This window comes from Silurus aristotelis (genome assembly GCF_946808225.1).
Source record: "Silurus aristotelis genome assembly, chromosome: 19".
NCBI classification, from domain to species: Eukaryota; Metazoa; Chordata; class Actinopteri; order Siluriformes; family Siluridae; genus Silurus; species Silurus aristotelis.
The window spans coordinates 18,833,126-18,853,811 of NC_139592.1; the positions used below are offsets into that span (position 1 = coordinate 18,833,126).

The 20,686-nt window shown below is 37.6% G+C and overlaps 1 protein-coding gene across 1 annotated transcript; it reads right to left on the minus strand.

Moving 5' to 3' along the window:
- Positions 1–3,513: 3,513 nt before the first annotated feature.
- cbln4 (cerebellin 4 precursor) lies at positions 3,514–15,478 on the minus strand. Its single transcript, XM_083570434.1, has 3 exons — positions 14,802–15,478; positions 6,111–6,227; positions 3,514–4,338 (listed from the first exon to the last, which is right to left on the minus strand). The coding sequence occupies exons 1-3, from the start codon at positions 15,069–15,071 to the stop codon at positions 4,141–4,143; spliced, it is 585 nt and encodes a 194-aa protein (XP_083426560.1). The 5' UTR covers positions 15,072–15,478; the 3' UTR covers positions 3,514–4,140.
- Between the last annotated feature and the right edge of the window lie 5,208 nt (positions 15,479–20,686).

Below are 20,686 nucleotides of genomic sequence, written 5' to 3' on the forward strand. Positions count from 1 at the left end.
CATTTTGTTTTACATTAAAAAAGCGCTTTAATGCAGCTCCTTTCCTCTCCATAGTGTACGAATCCCTAAGTGACCTATAACAGTTGATAGTCAGGCATAATAGCAGTTGGTTGCTGTTTTGTGCTGCTTGCAATTAAAACTCTTTATGTTGAATTTTATGTTTAACAGCTTCCCTGTATTATAAATAAGATGCTGCAGGATCGCCTCTGGATATTTTCAGAGCAGAGAGCTCAGTCTGTTTTGCTTTAACTGCCATCGTTAAGTATAAAATACATCCCGATCATAGTTATTTCATGTCAGCTCTTTACCGGCACGCCAAAATGCACGTCGGATTCTACGATGTGGTATCGGGTTTTGGTTTTGGATCTTTGTACACTTGAGACCAGTATCAGTATCGATGCATCCCTAGATAGAACAATCAGATTTCAGCCATAATCCCATTATGATGTCAGATTGAATTAAAAACCCATCTCTAACAATCCTCTCACTTGTCAGTTCATCAAACACAGCGACATCGTTCCTTTAAACGACCCATTTGTCCGACCGCAAATCAATATTGAGTCAAGTGCTGGCTTCAGCATGGGCCATCAAACCAAAATGAACAGCCGTTCCTGATGCAGACATTAAAATTACCATTGCTTAATTTCAAAAGAGTGGTTTATTATTAACAATATAACCTAGCTATAAACTTCGACTACATTGCAACTCAATAGTGCCATTTAATTAAAGAGTATTCGCAAAACAAAACGCGCAAAGAACGTCCTTATTTGATATAAATAACAAAACAAAAAGAACAAAATATTCATCACTATCAAATTTGTAGGATTGCACACTGAAAATAGGACAAAAGAAGTTGAGAAAGCATTCTGGGGTGTGGGGGGGGGCCGCTGGTGGGGGATAATTTGCAGTGTCATCTATAGAGTGTTTATTTAAACATCTGTGCAAGTTCAAGCTAGTCCAGGAGTTTCTTTAAATGGCATGCAGTTGCTGACTCGGAATTGTTTTATTTAAGTTTTGAGGTTCATTTCCAAACCAAGGGGGACAAAAAAAATACATTTTGCATTTATATAATCACATGGATACAAAACTTAGAAACTTTAGGGGTGAAATTGAAATATTGCAAAGGCCAGTAGCACATGAAGCCACAAGAGAGAAACATTCACATATTACAATTCAGGCAACGATTGCATAAGCATGATCTGCTTCCTTTAACTAATGAAGCAATGTAAGCGTGAGCTCTGAACTCCATTATGGTGTGATTGTGATTGTTTTTTTTTTAAATAACCTATTGTCCCTATCATTGCCTCTACTCTTCAAATGGATTTATTGGATTTAATTGGATTCTCGAGATTTGCCTTTGGAATAGCAAAGTGGACGCATTTTGCTTTAATGATTAAATGTCTACGCATTGGCGGTAATTGTTGCCTTTACACAAATTAATACACTTTGTGATTTGTACACTTCTAAAGTCTAGTAAGCTTTGCCAAATTGTATTGCACTATATGATTATAGTGGAACTAAAACAATGCACATTTCATATGTTTTGCCTTTCATTCGATACAGACAAGTTGCAGGGTTTGTTTCATCTTCAGTCCATACCCTAAAACAGTACATTTACAATTTAATAAACTCACTTGAATGAGTACGTTACTAATAATTGCACCACTGAAGAGAAAAAGTTTACTAGAATTTACTCAAATTCAGGAGACAGTACAGCCTAGCTGAAGTCGACAGGCACATTTGTGTGGTGTCTGGGTTCGAGCAATGCTTACTGCAATTTACATTCGTTTGACAGCAAAGTGTTACTTGAGTGTCCAAACAGGAAAATGTGTCCCCGCTAGCAGAATAAAAAATCCTTCCATTGCACCAAAACTGGCAACACTGATTTCAGTCCATATGAAGTTCACAGCGTGAACTTGTTTATTATATTATTATAATAATATAATCCTACAATAATAACATCTTTGATGCATACAAATTAAAACAGGCCAGGTATGAATTATAGATATTTCAAGTTCAAATGTTTTGTTGTTCCAAAAGTGTAGTTATATATCGTCATGGTTTGTGATCAATGTTCAATAAACAGTTCAGCGCCTTTTTATAGACACAAACCACAAGATCTTTTTTTACAATGCAAAAACGGGCAAACACGAAATACAATGTGCGAACAAAAGAAAACCCAATCAATTTCTAAAATACAGCATGAACACTGCAAATACACGGAATTCTGGCAGTGAGATTTTATCCAGAACGAACAGTTGAGCAACACCCAACTACAGCTCAGTACAGACGAAAAGAGAGACATCTTTCTTTTAGTCTTTGTGAGGGAAAAAATTCACCATGGTGCACATGAATTACACCTTTTCATCACCTAAGAGATATACAGTGTAACCTCGGAGCTCGCGGCCTCAGCGCTCGCGACCTCGCATGCTCGCGACTTTCATTCCGACCGGCGACTCTCATTCAGATCGGCTCGTGAGCAACCGCGAGCTGCTCAAAACACTAGTTTTAACATCTCTAATCAAGGTTTATCTCATTAAAATTGTCTAATAATTAAGTGTTATGGGGTGAAATAGTGTTATTTACTCATTTAAATCGATTTCGTATAGTGTTCTTTGGGTTTTTACTGGGTTGGAAGGGGCGTATCAAAAGGTCGCGAAAATTCGGAACTCGCGACCGGTTTTGTTCCCTAACCCTCGCGAGCTCCGAGGTTCCACTGTAATCCACTCCATAATGCATTTTTAATCTTTGCAAGATATCTAGTAACATGTACATCATTGATACACTGGCTGAATTTACACTTAACCACTGTTCCTTATGTTTGGAGAAATGAATTTGTTTTAGTTATGATTATTTGCTTTTAATAAGATAATTGCTGAATTTGAATGAGAAATCCAGCTTTCTGATTTGTATAGCAAGACAACTGTAAAATAAAACATTTTAAATACCCAATACATCTTATATTTATTACAATTCATTAGCCATATAAATAATATTTATGGAAGTAGATATACAAAAGGTTTACATCCTTGGAGAGTCCACTGGCTAGTTTAAGGACACAATGTAAATATAATATAGAAGTAAACTGTTTGCGTCATAGTTACAAAGATTTTTATTTCTCTTCCTTACTAATGATTTTAAATGAACTAAAAGTAGGTTCTGGAGGCTAATATAAACTTATATTTGATTTAGGCATGTGGGTATTTTCATTAGAGGAATTGACCCAAGCACATAAAAAGTTGGCCTTTTCTGTTTCTTCTTCTTCTTTTTTTTGTTTTTTTGTTTTTTTGTTTGGCAAATGAAAATAAATGTGTTTCAACAAATTGTAAATAAATAAATGAATGAATGAATGAATGAATGAATGAATAAATAAATAAATAAATAAATAAATAAATAAATGCATAAACAAATAAATAAATAAATAGCAATTTTTAGTATAATTAGTGTATTATATTATTATTAATTATTATTATTATTATTGTTATTATTATTATTATTATTATTATTTTTATTAATTAAACATTTCCCCAATTAAACAAAAAATTTTGTAATAATATATAATTCTTTAAACCTAAATAAAGTGTATAAGATCAGGACTAACACTTCGGAATCTTTAAATCAGCTTTAATGGCCCAATATTTATTAAGTTATTATTATATTATCAATATTTTATTGATTAGGTCTGAAGTTCCTAATGATGTGCAAAGAAAATGCTGTGCCCCCTGAATTCTCCAAAGAAATAAGTGCTTTATCATATCAAACAGTTGCAAATGCATGATCGGATTACGAATGACACCGACAGACCCTACAGACATCAGAAAAGTGACTTATATTGGACGCATGGTAAGAAAAATCCACAGCTTTTGAAAGACACTAAATATTTCGGTTGGATTTTCTTAAATTTATGAAGGCAACAAAGACTCGCAGCAGGTCCCTAGATGTGTCTTTGCATTGTGAAAACAGGAACACACATGCCACAACGATATTTCTCCAAATGTCCTTTTTACATTTGGGCAAACGGTAAATGGATGATTGTTTGGAGGAATTCCTCCAGTCCAGGCCCCTTCCTGTTAATATGGACAGATCGGGTTAAACAATGGCGAGATGTTGTTGGCATATGGAGAAGCTGGCAGCAGAATTTCACAGAGGAAATACAAGGAATCCAGAAAAGGTGGAATACTGCCACCCACCCACAAGATTTCCCTTTTCTAGTTTTAAGTAAACCTTGTCCTCCTTGTCCAGGTAGAGGAGAACACCATTGGTAGCAGCCTCTCGTGTCACGTCTTTGTCGCCTGCGAAAGCAGAGATGACTGGCTTTCCGTTTAACATCAGGTTCACCTAAAAGACAGCAGATGAGAAGTCTGAGAAGAAACTCACAAAACAACAACAAGGAGTCAAACAAAGTGCAGTTGGACTTTACAAGATATCAACTTCATTAATACTGCACTTGCTTTACAAGAGATGTCTTACAGCAAAATCCCATTTCTCAAAAAGATCAACTGCAAAGCATGATTTAAAAGGTAATCTTATATTTTTGATTAAGTTCTTGGAATATGAATTGTGTAATACTGATAAATTTTACATTAGACAATGTCACAATAAACAATTTTAACTATACTTAATCCTAAAAAAAAACTTTTTAGGTTTACTGGAGGTGCAATGTTACCAACTGTGCAGTCAGGAACTGCGGCAATCACGAAAACCCAGTGAGAAGCTGCACTTTAATGTGATTCTCCATTCAAACAGTTACTGTAAACATATACTGCAGAATAATGTAATCTTAGCAAGTGGAAACATTCTGAACATTCTGCTCATTGAAATCTTTTATTTCTCAAAAGAAGCAAAATGATCTGCTAATAGAATAAGAACACAACAAACTTTGAGTAATAACGATTGTATATTTTTGTTTATTGCGACTGTATATTCGATTATATATTCAAAATATGCTAAATGGACAGAAGGTGTGTGTCATATGTGCTTTTTGAACATCCCAATCAATGTTTAGTCCTCATTTGCTGTTATAATAACCTTCATTCTTCTGGGAAGGTCTACTAGATTTTGTAGTGTGCTTGTGGAAATCTGTGCTTATTCAGCCACAGGGACGTTAGGTGAGAGTTCCAGTTCATCCCAAAGGTGTATAATAGGTTTGCAGTCAGAAGTCTATTGCAGGCCACTCAAGAGCTTCCACTCGAACTTGTGTAAACTACACTAATCACTCCAAAACTGCTGCTCTTGTGGGGTGTTTCTCGGTCAGCAGTGGTCAGTAGCTATCAAAAGTGTTCCATGGAAGGAAGAGTGGTGAACCGGCGACAGGGTACAGGCACGTGGGGAGCAAAGGCTGGACCTTGTGGTCCAAACCAACAGAAGAGCTCCTGTAGCTCAACTTGCTGAAAAAGTTAATGCTGTTAATGCTCGACGGGTCAGGACTGTTTCGGCAGCAAAAGGGGAACCAACACAATATTAGGCAGGTGGTCATAATGTCATAACTGATGGGTGTATATCTTCATGGAGTTCACAGGGGGATCGTCATGTTCAAACAGATTTACTTCCACCATATCTAAAGACAAAATTGTGTTTGAGGGAAGAGCCACATATGACTGGAAAAAATCAGGTGTCCCTGTACTTTTGTCTATATAATGTGTATTTACTTGCTAAGATGACTTTTTTGCATTGTAAGATCACATTTGGAGGCAATCCTTTCAGACTGCGATTCTAACATCCACATGATTGACTTTTTAGATTAGCTGGAACCAAACACCACCTCCAAGAATGTTAGCTCGAAGAATGTATGCTCAGTCAAACATACTTGGATAAATTCTTGTCACATTGATTAACATTCTCCATATACTTGGTCAGAAAATGAGAGCACATGCCATGAAGGTAGGGGTGGGGCTTCTAGGAAGTAGCTGTAAATATTGAAAATTTCAAAATGCTTAAACGAAATATTCCCCTTTTTATTGGGTATAAAAAAAAATGCTCTTTTGGCAAATTTTAGAAAGTTTAAATATTTTGCTTGTACAAGACATCCTATATACCATACTGTAGGATGATAATTATATCATGATATATTGCAAGCCCTACCACAGTGCATTGTTCATATTCTTTCTCACCTGTATGGTCTGGCTCTGGTATACTTTAATAACATGAAAGTTGAAACTGTAGATGCCTTTGCGAGGTGACAGAAATACAGAGTCCAATGTGAAATAGTTTCCTATGTTGACAAGAACCTGTAGAATGGAGAAAAAATATATATATTTTAGAGGCATCAAAGCATGAAATTAAGTCAAAACAAAAATACAATAAAGAAAACTGAAATGTTTGAAGAAATATCTTGGCCATACTGTATAATTCAAGTATTTTCTATTTAATTTTCTTTCCAGTTGAAACCCCTGAAAATTTTAGCATGAGATGGTAATAAATATCTTGATTAAAATATGTATTTGTAAACAGCAGGAATTCCTCTTTGCTGTCATGCTCTGTTACTGGCCATAAACCAATACCCAGGATATGCTATTTTATTTTTGGAATAATGCCGTTTTAATTATGAATTCAAACCACAAAGCAAAATCGGTTTCCAACTGCAGGATGCAAATAACACTGCATCCCTAAACACTTAGTTGGCAAATTCTTTACATATTAATTTTTCATGAATTTTATAGTCTCATAAGGTGAAAGGCTGCACTGAATGGGGATAAAACCTGTTATCTAGCATCAATTGTTCAAATTGTTCGGCTCTAGCAATAATGAATTGTTAGGATGGTTAACCCGAGAGCAAATCCAAACAGTTCTAGGTTTATAGATTCTAACATTTAATCTTAATTTACCCATAATCCTAATTTCCACATGACTGTTTCAAAGGAAGTACAAATTATGCAAGTAAATAACCTTTAAATCAAAGAAGAAGAGCTGTAAACAGAAAAATCCTCACACCCAAGGTCATCATTAGCATGGAAACCTACGAGTTCTCTAGTCTGCGAACAATCAATTTTTTTGCATCCGTCTCAAACGGCCTACCATGACACAAAAAAGCAAAAGAATGTCTGAAGTGCACAAAAGCATCTCAACTAGAATAGTGAAATGTGGGGAGTTGGCCTGAGGGAACATTCTAACTACATTCCAATCAAAATCTATCCTTCCTGTTTGGTGTTAGAAGTCGTTGCCAGTAGTGGCATTGTGATTGCATTTAAATGGTTTTCTAGTCCACATAAGGACACCTGATATGAATATTTAAATAGCACATTACATCTGAATATTTGTGCTCAGTGTATTATTTTTTTTCATTCAATCAGATTGAAACGTTCAGCCTAACAATCCACCATGGGACAAGGCATGTGTTATAGCTAACTGGTTCAAAGACCATTTCATTCAAGGGGTTTTACAACCACAATGGCCTGCAAAGCTTTTAGAGTTTAATACTTTACAAGAATATTTGGTCAGAGGTGGAAAATGGTGGTTCAGAGCAAGACACAGGGAAATCCTGTGGTTTTCAATAAAATACATATCCAGCATCTTGTAAAAATCCATACCCAGGGTAATTCATGCAGGTCAAAAAAGGTACACTCCAGATTCAGTGGGGTCCAAAAGTCTGAGACCCCATTGAAATTCTGTTGTACATTGTATGTATTTATTTAGTTCTATCTTTCTTTTTCAGATACAACTCATGTTTTAAAGAAAGATATAAAATTACTTTTTAAATGTTACCAAATTTGTAACATTTGTAAGTCCTTTGCACAAAAGATTACTTTTTCTTGAAAATTTTACCTGTCCACTAAAAAAGTGTAAAAAAAAAAAACAATAACAAAAACAAGCATTCCTATGGTTTTGAACTAACAGGAATCATTAGATTGTACACAAATATGTGTAATGCATGCCAGCTTGAATGTCATTACGACAAATGGGAGACATACCGAATAGCAGGGGAAAAAATTGTATTCATGTAAATATTCTATTATATATTACTTTTTAATTAAGTTATTGCTCATAATATCATTTGTAAAAATGCACTTAATATTACATTTGTGGATGCTTGTTAGGAAAGAAAAGAAGACAGTGCAGGCAGGGTAGAGCGGGTGGAGAAGAGTGGAAGGAGTGATTTGCGATAGAAGGGTATCTGCAAAAGTAAAAAGGAAAGTTTCTAAGATAGTAGTGAGACCTGCTATGTTGTATGGTTTAGAGACAGTGGCATTGACAAAAAGACAGGAGGCGGAGGTGCAGGGTGGCAGAGTTGTAGATGCAGTGATCGTTATTGCACTGACGAAGATGGTAAGAATTAGAAATCTGTTTATTAGATTTTGGAGACAAGATGAGGGTTTGGTCATGGGATATATCGGTAGAAGAATGTTCAGAATGGAGGCACCAGGTAGGAGGAATAGAAGAAGGCCAAGGTGGAGGTTTATTGATGTGAGGGAAAAGGTGCAGGTGATTAATTTAAAAGAGGCAGATGTAGAGGACAGAGTGGTATGGAGACGGATGATCTGCTGTGATGACCCCTAACCTTAACCCCTAGCAAGAAGAAGAAGGAGAAAAAAAAATATTTTTGAATGTTTGCAAAATAGAAGCATTTTCATTTGTTTTCTTAGAACTTCAGACCCCATGATAGCAGTAACTACTACTCTACTACTAACTGGCTACTCACTGTATCCACATCCTGATCTCATCCGAGTTTCATACTAAGATTTCTAATGAGCAACAATCAATCTGTCGAATTTAATACAATGGAAGCTATAAGAAATGTCACGTCTGCAATCCCATCCTCTGTCTACAGTTAATTATGCCTTACTTGTGTTCTTTTGTACAGATTCTTCAAAATGTGCAATTATCAAACAGTTCTGAAAAACATTCTCCTGCAGTCCCCCAACACAGACTAATGACCACTAATTAATCAGACATTCAAACCTTAAACTTTTAATTTGCATGCACATTTGATTAGACCTGCAAAAATCTGTAAACTAATTAACAGACAGGGCGTACAGAGGTTTGTGTATTTCAAATTAGCAACGTCCACTTGAGAAATATGAATTTGGGACATTTATATCTAAAAGTGAAAAACACAAGGGTGTTTGCAGAAATAGATTGATTTTTACCTGCAATTTGATTTATTCAAGCCTCATAGCGTTGCAGAATGGAGATTACGTGAGAAAAAAATAGATCTGAAAGGAAGTTATACAATTTGTCAAAGCCAATTTACACCAGTTAAAGACAGAAATGTCATCCACCATGTTTTAATAAAAGTGTTGATTACGGATATGCTGTGATATCCGAAAAAAAACTAGTTAAATCTTAAAATGAATTAATATTAATTACTGCTATATAATTATAACTGTACTAAATATAGATATATCAGTGGTGGGCCATCAGGGCCTAGAATCTATCAGAATCACTGACATGTATTTTAATTTTAATTTGTCCTTGAATATGTATTCAATTATTCCCAGTAGTCAAATCTCTTCATTTCATAGTTTTTCTCTCACCTGTGCCGCTTCTAGTGCAATTTTAGGTTAGAGTTTTTATCCAATCAAATTTCAGCCCTCAAATGACATATTGCCGGGGCTAAATGTATCTGTCTGCCATAAGCTCTTCACAGGCAGCACCTGCAGGCTCTTTAAGCATAAAATTGTTTTGCTCGCAAATATACTTACAAGGACATTTACGAGACGAAGAAAAGAAAAGTGAGAAAATGTTGGCCAAAACAAATGAAACCAGATGGTATGCTTTTTCATTAACCATTTAAACGCTGTGTTCTTTCCTGTAGAGTTTGCAGAAAAACCCCAAATTTTCAATAATGCATGGAAAAAAAATTCGCAGAAATGCACGGAAAGCCCAAGGTTATTTTATGGAGTTAATATCGAATCGTACACTAGAAGTGATGTATGTGGGTGGTGCAGCTGTGGCTGCAATGAATTTGTTGGATTCAGTGCATCCTCATGGTATTGAGAGATGGACTGATTCAGGCAGGACACCACTGAAGGCCCAGGTATGAAATTAAATGTTTCGGCCACATATATTTAAACATTTTCATACATACATACATGCATATACTGTAAACATATATATTCTTTACGGCTATTATTTGCTCGACAGCTTCTGCACATATTCCATATTTATTCAATGCTTGTACATATATTAACGTATTTAACTGCACTTTGTTAATTTGCACTAATTCTACTATTTATCACAAAATAGACAACACATATCGTGAACAGTTTCGTTTTGTTTTCATACACTTTAACACGTCTCACTGCCGTAATTGATGCGCAGTTATGCTCAGGTGACAGGTTTTTCGTTTTTACTCTTCCAGGACTGTGTGCAGCTGTCAGGAACAAACAATACAAGCAAAAACCTCATTTACGTACATATTGTTTTCTTCTCTGGTTTCCACATGGTGAAATGAATACGATACATTTTGTAAATCACCAGGTATCCCATTCCAAAGGCAAAAACCAGTTACTGTGGGATCCTAGTAAAGCAGGCCTTGTGTGTTCTTCCTTGTATTGTCTTCTGCTTCTTTAAAAACTTGATGCTAAAGTTGGCTTTTGTTTTATTTGTAAGAAATTTGCATAAAGGAATCTGCAAACATACCCAATTGAAATGTGTAATGCAAATTTCCGGACTATTAAGCGCACCCAAATATAAGCCGCACCCACTGAATTGGGCAAAGATTTTAATTTTGAACATAAATACGCCGCACCTGTCTATAAGCCTACATTGAAACTAATAAACTTTACACAGGCTTTAACGAAACACCGTGATTGTTACACGGCTTGTATCTAAACAGTAGCCTACCAAGAAAGTCATTGTTCACTGTCTTCCTCCTTCCTTTCACAACTTTTTCCCTCGAGAGTTTTTCTTTTGGCATCGTCGTGTGTTTAAAAATCACCATCGGTGAAGCTTTTCTCTCGATGCCGTGCAGCTCAGAACACAGGTAAAGTGTTTTTTCATGCCCGGTTGTTTTCAGCGTGACGAATGATTCGCATTTCCTGTAGACAGTCCGAGTGAGCGGCAGGTCAAACGTCAGAGGAACCTCATCCATATTTATGATGTGGTGCGGCCCGAATCAGTGGGAGCGCATCTGATTTAATATAAAGAGTTTCATTGGTTCACCTGAACCCGTTCGACAATTTCATTGGTCTAATGTTATGGGGCTCAGTTTTTTGGCTTGAAGTTTGTGAAACCGGGAAAAACCCAGAAAAAATCCATATATTAGCCGCTTCGTTGTTTAAGCCGCGGGGTTCAAAGCGTGGAAAAAAAAAAGTAGCGGCTTATAGTCCGGAACATACGGTAGTTCTTTTTTTATTGTTACATGAGGCGAAGGTATTAAAAAATATATTCCAGTTTGAACTTTGTATTGGATATATCATATTTCCTTCCTCTTTAAGCTCCTTGTGGTCTTGGGATATTGGTGTATGAGCAATATAGGGAGGTATTGTGATACCTGGATGTGTCTTCTGAATATATTGTCTTACAGACTTTAGGGCTTCAGTTTACTGGGCTTTATGTGCCACTGTTGGACTGCTCAGACTGCTAGCTAAAAGAATGTCAAATAGAGGGTATTAAGCAAAAGATGTATTATTTTTTATTCATATATAGTTGTGTCATATCTGTGATAAACTATACAGTGTTTTATGTGTGTCTATTTTTAGTTGTAAAAATTAAAACCATGTGAATTCATTTGACATTTAAAATGTGTGATATTCCAGTCAGATCTAAGATTTCAGCAATATATTAATTTGCACAATAATTATACAGTTTCCTTTTGTATGTGACAATTGTTTTTTTTTTTTTTGTTTTGCATTTGCCTTTGCTGGCAACTCTGAAATATCAAAAGTGCCTGCACAGTGTTTATGCAAAACTACTGGCACTAGGAATTCCTGCAATAATATACAAAAGAGAAAACAAGTATAATACACCAGAATCGCAGTACATCCCTACATATTTTCTGTTTTTTTTTTTTTAAACAAAGGTCTGACCCAATATCCACCTGGCTCTCTTCTGCTATAACCGTCTGGGACAGATAAGACACAATCACCTGCCATAAACATATCTAGAAGCTCCAGATAGCTCATAAATGGGCATCCAATAGTCCTTTCCAAACCCAGGCAGCTCGTTCCAATGAGTGTTGAGAAGATTAAGCACAATCGGCACCAGCATCCATCCCGTTGGGAGCGTGGCTAGCATCCGCACAGCTCTCACACAATACGCAGCGGGCCAGCGCGGCTTGCTCCGCCGCCAGAGAGTTACATAAAGGCCCCGTGAGGCCTCAATCCAATGGGTTAGACAGAATGCATGGTTGGTTAGTTGGTTGGTTTGTGATTTGTGTGCATTGAGGTTTTGCACAAAACAGGGGCGGAGGGCAGCTGGTCAGACTACCTCCTTTTATCACTTTTCCCCTCCTCCTGCCCCTGCAGCCAAAGTAATGAGTAAGGAATAATAGGTCCTCAAGGGCAGCATATACACAGCACATCTCAGCAGAAAAAAAAGCAGCCGAGTTTTATTTTGTGCCCTGCATCAATATGCCCAGTTATTAGCACTGTCGTTGCAGGAAAAAGGAGCAGCGATAAGAAAGAGCAGAAGGGAGGGTTGAAAGGAAACAGTGTGTGGTGCAAGGTAGCGCACTGCTTTGTTAAAAGTTAATATACTGTTTGCTGTAGTCCATCTGCTTGGATGCCCAATTAAGACTTTATTAACTCCTGGGCCGAATCTTAAACCATGACTTCTTTAAAGGGACACAATTGTTTAGTAATAATAGACATGCTGGTATACAAAAATTGTAGTTGCTACTGTACGTGCTTCTGCAGTCCTCGAATAACGATCTACACAAACCTATTTATAACTAATTTCAGTGTCTATTGTCCAGTCAATCTGAACGCCAAGGCTGAGCTCAAATGAATGCACTTCACCTGGCCTTTGTGTGTGTGTGTGTGTGTGTGTGTGTGTGTGTGTGTGTGTGTGTGTGTGTGTGTGTGTGTGTGTGTGTGTGTGTGTGTGTGTGACTGACAACTAAATGAGAAATTAGTTAAGGCAACACAAAGGTTTTAAAAGTGATAAAAGCGGCGAAATACAAGGCTGAACGATACTAATGAAAAGAAACTATACTGAGCTTACATGCTCCAATTACAATAGAGCCTGCAATATATTAACAAGGTACTTATACAAAACGTCTGTTGACATGGTTACAAATTGCATCATTTTCATTCGAATCATTTATGCCTACTGGACCATGTGAAAGCCATGAATCATCAAAAAAAAACACCCACAGAAAACACTCATTTGGAGCACACACACACACACACACACACACACACACACACACACACACACACACACACAAAAAAATAGAGATTGGTTGGAGGGTTCATTTGCATCTCACAGCCTTGTATTGCTTAGTATTGGAAGAGGTTCTAATAGTATATTGTGTAACCATCCGAAAAAGCTATATCAGTGATCCATAACTGTTGAATAAATTTATGCAAGATGCAGCGTGATGTATGGCTTAAGAATTAAAGATTAGGGTTATGAATTGCATTTGCTGCAGGTTTACAGCGAGAAAAGACAGGTAGGGGTGCACAGTAATGATTTATGGAGGGCTACCGAATGCATGCAGCACAGTGGGCAATACTGTGCGTTGAGTGTGTGCTTTTGTTTTCTGCACTTCATGATGCCTGTGTGGTCTTCTCTACTCTCTATTCAGGAGGGTAGAAACGCAATGGCAACGGGTTTGAAGAACTACACGAGAGGCCTTGAATCTGACTTGAACGATTACATTTGCATTTTCTATGCACACCTGTACACACCATGCACCGTCCAATACACTTCAACTCTTGACCTCCACAGTGCTTAATGTACGTAGGATATTTTTACAGAAACGTAATAGGAAAATCGTATATATAATAAATGTTATACCATAGTGGGTAAATAAGTCATTATAAATAATCTCACACATATATATAAAAGCAGTGTCAGTGTGTCATTATACAACTCCATTACTAAATATTATTTGCTTAAATCATTGACTGTCTTAATATATTAGACAATTTTTTTATAATATACCACAATGCATGTGTTTTATTTCTGTTCTTTAAGTTGTTGGTTTCTTTTTCATTGATATGCTAGAATATACAAACTCTCAGTAGGACAATATGCCAACCAAATTGGTGTCTTTCAGGGTATATTGAATGTATTTTGTACCTTTAATGTGCATCTTATACATAGGAAAGTGCAAGTAGTACACCTTTAATTAGATTTTAGTGCAAATGTATTTGAACCAGTGGTCCTTACGGCCTAATTGTAAGATGTATAGCTTACTAAATGTAGAATAGGTGTGCTCTTGGTGGAAGAAGGAAGAGTATATTTATTTTGAGAATTATTGGTTTGGTAGAAATAGTTTTCCTTTATCTCTCTCTCTCTCTCTCTCTCTCTCTCTCTCTCTCTCTATATATATATATATATATATATATATATATATATATATATATATAAAAACCCATATGCATGCATGTACATACATATGCATATGTGCTTGCAAAACAGATTGCAACCAATACATATATACATTGAATACAGAATTTAGATGAATATGTGTGTGAGTGTGTGTGAGTGTGTGTGCATGCATGCATGGTGTATATATATATATATATATATATATATATATATATATATATATATATATATATATATATATATATATATATATATATATATATATACACACACCATGCATGCATTGATTGCAATCCGTTTTTCAAGCACATCCATGAAACTCTGCTTCCGGCTAACTTTTCTAACAAGAAATGAGCGTCCTTTACTTGGTCGAAGTAGATGATCCGTGTTTTGTTGCTCATCTCGGACGGCTCGTGGTTGTTGCTCCTCACAGCTGAGAACGCAACCTTGGAGTTGGCCGCGCGCACTGAGATGCCGAGCGGAGACGAAGAGCCTTTGGCGTCCGTGGCCGGGTTCGAGTCGCACACCACCAGACATTTCCCCTCCAGCACTATGGGCTCCGTGTCGTTCTGCGCCGCCGTGAGCGCGACCAGCGCGAGCACACCGAACCACACAGCCGCCAAATAACGCGGCATCGTGCGCAAAAAAATTTTTTTTTTTTTACAAATATCCCCTTATTACCAACTTCCAAAGGAATGTTCCGCTCGTCCCTTTTGCTTTTCTTTCTTTCTTTTTTTGTTTGTTGTTTTTTTTTTTCCTTTTCTTTGCTCTTCTCTTCTTTTCCACCTCCTGCGCGCGCTTTACAAAAACAACAAAAATCCGTCGGATTCCTTTAAACGCTGGGTGTTGAATCTGGAGTCATTTTTTTTAAATATATATTCATTCATTTATTTATTTTTACTTTTAATTTCTTATTTTGTAAGAAAAAAAAAGAATATTTCCTATAATGCTGTGGCTTTTTTTAGAAAGTGATGTTTAAAACTGCACGAGGAGGAATCTGGTGCAGCAGAGAGGCACGCGCGCGCCTCAGCACTGGGGCTGAGTGTCACTAGCGCGCGAGCTTGTTCTCCCGGTTGTAAGCCCTGCTACGTGAGAGAGAGAGAGAGAGAGAGAGAGAGAGAGAGAGAGAGAGAGAGAGAGAGAGAGAGAGAGAGAGAGAGATTTTGGGACATTAAAGTGTGGAAGGTGTGTGTGTGTGTGTGTGTGTGTGTGTGTGTGTGTGTGTGTGTGTGTGTGTGTGTGTGTGAAAGAGAGCGAGAGAGAGAGAGAGAGAGAGAGAGAGAGAGAGATACCAACAACAATTTCTCCCCCTCACATGCGTTATGGACTTTTGGGTCACAGGATTCCCACAGAAACACCTTAGTTCTCATAAGCTATGTGAATTATGGGAAATCTCAGCAGATACAGGACTGGTCCTCTAGAATAAACATTAATGCGTGCACACACACACACACACACACACACACACACACACACACACACACACACACACACACACACACACACACACACACACACACATTCTCTCCATACACATCCAAGTGTCCAGTCAAATCATGAGAAAAAATAATTACGTTTCTAGTAAAGAAAGCCTCTACCATCATCAGATCTCTCCAACATTTGAACCCATCCCCATGCCCATGTATTGCCTGATGTGTTGGTGATCTTGAATTATTCAAGTCAAGGCGAATGGATTTCTCGATTTCTCTCTACAGGTAAATTTGTTTTAAAAGCTACAAAAGTGGTCCTTAAAGGCTGTGAACCTTAAATGAATTGTAAAGGTGCATTACATCCTCAAGGTTCTACAACCACAGATATAAAACTTGCACACTTGAAGGTACTGCTCATTCTACTCCAATATGCAATTTAATTTCTTCTTTTCTTTTGAGGGTATTCACATACTGTGATATAATCGTTTTGATTTTTGAATCCTGAAGATTCATCAGAACCCAGTAAATCTCAACCCAAGGCTTGTGGATGAGCTGCAGCTCATCTTTGAAATTCTATTATCGAGTCACGTCAAGTTCTTTTCATCACAGGGTGTATCTTTCTGCTATGCATTTTGTAATGGAATGTATGCCTATTCTTCCTCTTTCCTATATAAGCACTGTACGTGACTATAGATGTGTGTGTTGCATTTGAGCAGTCTGCTGCTCCTACAACACACCGGGGAGCAGCAGGGTTCTCATTTATTTGAGTTTTGTTCAGCTTGTATTTAGATGATCATGCATACAGAAATCCACCTTTCCCATTATTTTTTACCTGAACACCAAGGTTTAAGTTTCATTGATGGAGTTTTATTAGATATCTTATTACAATGGACATTATCCCAAAGCTTTACAGAATTTAATAGAAAAATACAAAACTTTTCATCATTGATTAGTCCATATACTTTTATCCCTAATGAGAGACACAGAGGCAACAGGGGCAAGAAAAAAAAAACTTGAGATGGTACAACAAAGAAACCTCGAAAGGAACCAGAGTCAAAAAGGAACCAGATGAGGATGAGGTTCCTTTTGAGGTTTCTTTGTCGTACCATCTCAAGTTTTTTTTTCTTGCCCCTGTTCTGGTGCCAGGAAAGATCTGCAGAGATGTGGACTCCAGGAACTTAAAGTTAAACACCTGCTCTACTTCAGTTTCCTGTACTGTAGACAGGGGAATGTCTCCTTTCTGTAAGATTTCCAGAAGTCCACAATGAGCTCTTTAGTCTTCATGGCATTGAGGGTGAGGTTGTTGGTGGCACACCATGCTGCCAGGCATTCGAATGTCCATCAGTGAACAGCTAATAACCTCAACCATGCCACCAAGAACCTCACCCTCAATGTCATGAAGACTGAAGAGCTCATTGTGGACTTCTGGAAATCTAACAGCAAGGAGACACTCCCCTGTCTACATCACAGAACACTGAAGTAGAGCAGGTGTTTAACTTTAAGTTCCTGGAGTCCACATCTCTGCAGATCTTTCCTGGCACCAGAACACTTCAGCCCTGGTTAGGAAGGCACAATAGCGTCTATACTTCTTGAGGCGTTTTTCAAAAGGTTAATCTGTCTACTGGCATTTAAACTAGCTTTTATCGCTGCATCATTGAAGGCATCCTTACTAACTCCATTACAGTGTGGTATGGCAGCTCCATGGTTAAATCCACCCAACACATTATAAATATCAATATCTGTCTGTCTGTCTGTCTGTCTGTCTGTCTGTCTGTCTGTCTGTCTGTCTGTCTGTCTGTCTATCTATCTATCTATCTATCTGTCTGTCTGTCCGTCCGTCCGTCCGTCCGTCCGTCCGTCCGTCCGTCCGTCCGTCTGTCTCTATTTTCTTGCCAGTGGCGGGCTAAGTCAGGGCCAACAGGGTATTCTCTGTTGGCCTAAACTTATGTTTTAATATATTTTTCTCCTTGAACATGTATTAAATTATTCACAATAGTCAACTCTCTTCATTTCAAACCATTTCTCTCATTACTGAGTGTCTGTAGATGTTGTAGTTTCTATCCAATCAGATTTCAGCCTTCACATCATGTATTGCCATAACCCCAGCAAAATTCAACAGTAGATTTAAATACATTTAGCTTGTAGCTGTTGCTTCAACCTAGCAGACTTGTGGTTTTAGTGAAAGGATACTTGTTAAATTGTTTTTACTGGGTTCCTTGATTTGGAGATATCATTCATTCTCGCTGAGATACCAGGCTTAGTGTTATACTGTGATTCTGTATAATGTTGATGGTTTCTATAGCCGTGGCATAATAATGATATTAAGAGGTAGCTTGGTTTAGGTTGGACACCACTGAAGGGCTAGGTGTGAAATGCATGGGCATTGACAAATAATAAAAACTACTTTAATTTGAGTACTTGCTCAACAACTTCTGGCCTTTATATTCATTTGTTGTATGTATATTTACATATCTATTTCTGGTAGATGCTATGCAAAGAGTACCTACCTAGGGGGTACAGACATTTCCAAAAGAAAGCAACAATTAAGCTTGAGATTAAACCAGCTAAAGTAGGAGAATTTGCTATACAGTAATTACAGGGTGCATTTGAAAGGGTCCCAATGTCTCGCATCCTGCTCTGTCCTTGAAACCAGGCATGTAACCACAAAAATAATCCCTCAGCATCTCAATGACAATTGCAGAAATAAACAATAGCACAAATAAACACTTGAGGCTTTGCACATCACAAATCATACAAGCGTACTCAACGCTCACACTCTAGCCGTCTTTCTGTAAAACAGTCTGCCTTGAAGGAAAAATAACATGAAGGTGGTAATTCTTAGGTTAGGTGTGAATCTCACCAGGCTATTAAAATGTAACACAAAAGAGCTACAGATTGCTGCAAACGAGAGTGGGCGGACGTTGTTGCTGTGAGCTTTGTGAAATATCGACGGGTAAAATTGTGATGGAAAAGGTAATCTGTGTCATAATTGCTTGCAATTAATTTTCAAATGTTGTGTACACCTGCAATGCTTTTAATTAGATCAGCGACAAAACAGAAATGCTTATTTGACTGGAGGCAGAATGGCTAAATCGCAACCTCGCAGCAATCCCTGGTTTGAGTCAGAAATCTGGTATAGAGTTTTGCATCTTCAATTGCAGTTAATGTTGACTTTCTAAGACAGCTGTCTCCAACGTACCAGGAAATGGGGTTTTGGCCTGGTTACATGCATTACTTAACACAATAATGTGTGTATCATATTAATATCATACATATTATTGTACATAGGCATAAAAGCATGCGATGGTGCCATAAGATTCACTTGTCACCCCACTGTTCCCAGGATCCATCATGAAAGATCTTTCTCCATCATCAGAGGTACACAAGGGAAAAATTAAGAAAACTTGATTGATTAATAGTGAAGCTTTCAGCATATCCACATGCATACCGTTCCACTGTGTCATTTTTCAGTGGCAAAATGTTTGTGAATTTCTCTATTATTAGATACCCCATGACGACCAAACAACACCTAGCGGGAGCGTCCGAATGAGGAATTAATATTTGATTGAGAAAGGATTATTGGATTCTTGCCAGTCGAGTCTTCAGGACAAACCACAAAGGATCATCTAGGCCAAAAGGTCTCTTCTTGGGTGGCTGGGAAAAGGATGGATGACTTAGAGCAGCGCAAATGAATCAACCTTCAGTGCCCTGCATTTTTTTTCTAGTTCTTAAGAAGAGCAGTCTCACATCAACCTATTGACACTGTGTGTGGTCAAAATCCTCTGGGGTCCGGTTGCGAGTGTAATTATTATTCAGTGCGATATGGAGAGCCTGACACGGCAGGAGGCCACGAAAAAAACATGCAGCCGTTCGGTAATAGCTTGGCGTATTCGGTCGACGTGTTGTCCGTTTAGCACAGGGAGTGTATTCATTTATTTATCAATGTGTATAGGGCTGCCTTTGTTCTGAACATCTAAGTGTGTAGACACAGGTGAAGGGGTCTCTCTGCTGAACTGCAAATGACATTAAAATTCATCCGAAAGCCTCCAGCATCTAATTTATCTCAGTTACTCGCTTTTATGAGTATGAAACAAGTCTTTCCTTTAGAGGAAAGAGAGGAGGTAAAAAGAAAAAAAGGCAGTTGTTTTGATCCTGTCTGCTCCTGAGGCAATCAGAGGATCTAAATATTATTATTATTATTATCATCAAAACTCAAACAACCGAAACATTCGAATGGCACCACGAATTAAAGCAATCACCCAAATAAGCTTGTAGATCAAAAGCACGGAACATACCATAACGTTCTGAAGAGCACGATAAATAGCACATTGCGCTCACACCCTCCCCTGACAGGCGTGCTAGTTATTAATAATGGGGTTGGTCAGATTGTTAGCACCTCAACATCACAGTGAGTGAAGTGAAGTCAGTGGTTAACCCTGCCAGATGGGGTGATTCAGGAGAAAGCTGCAGAGTTTGGGGTCCTGGCGTAGATCTGCAGCGCACTGGCGGCTTGTTTTCATCGAATTCAGTGGCCTGGAAAATTGTTTAATCTGAGTGGAACACAATGGGGTCACAGCACAGCTGTTTTATTCTTTTAACAGCTTAAATACTTCAATGCCATGTTGGTAAAGGGGATTGAATTAATAGATTTTTGCTATGAGCTGGGATTCCAGATCAACTGAAATAAATGTAACAGTTAATAAATATTAGCCCACACACAGGCATTGACAAGTCGACCATTAGAAGTTCTAACAGATACCAAATGAAAGTAAATACATTTATTCATTCATCTACAGGGTTCTTAGACAGGTCAATGTTGT

Bases quoted from the DNA above. Each gene is read 5' to 3' on its own strand.
- cbln4 (XM_083570434.1), bottom strand. From the start codon at position 15,071: ATGCCGCGTTATTTGGCGGCTGTGTGGTTCGGTGTGCTCGCGCTGGTC. The intron at 6,228-14,801 runs GTAAAGGACGCT...TCCATTCTACAG, and splicing joins GGATCATCTACTTCGACCAA to GTTCTTGTCAACATAGGAAA. The intron at 4,339-6,110 runs GTGAGAAAGAAT...GCTGTCTTTTAG, and splicing joins ACCAGAGCCAGACCATACAG to GTGAACCTGATGTTAAACGG.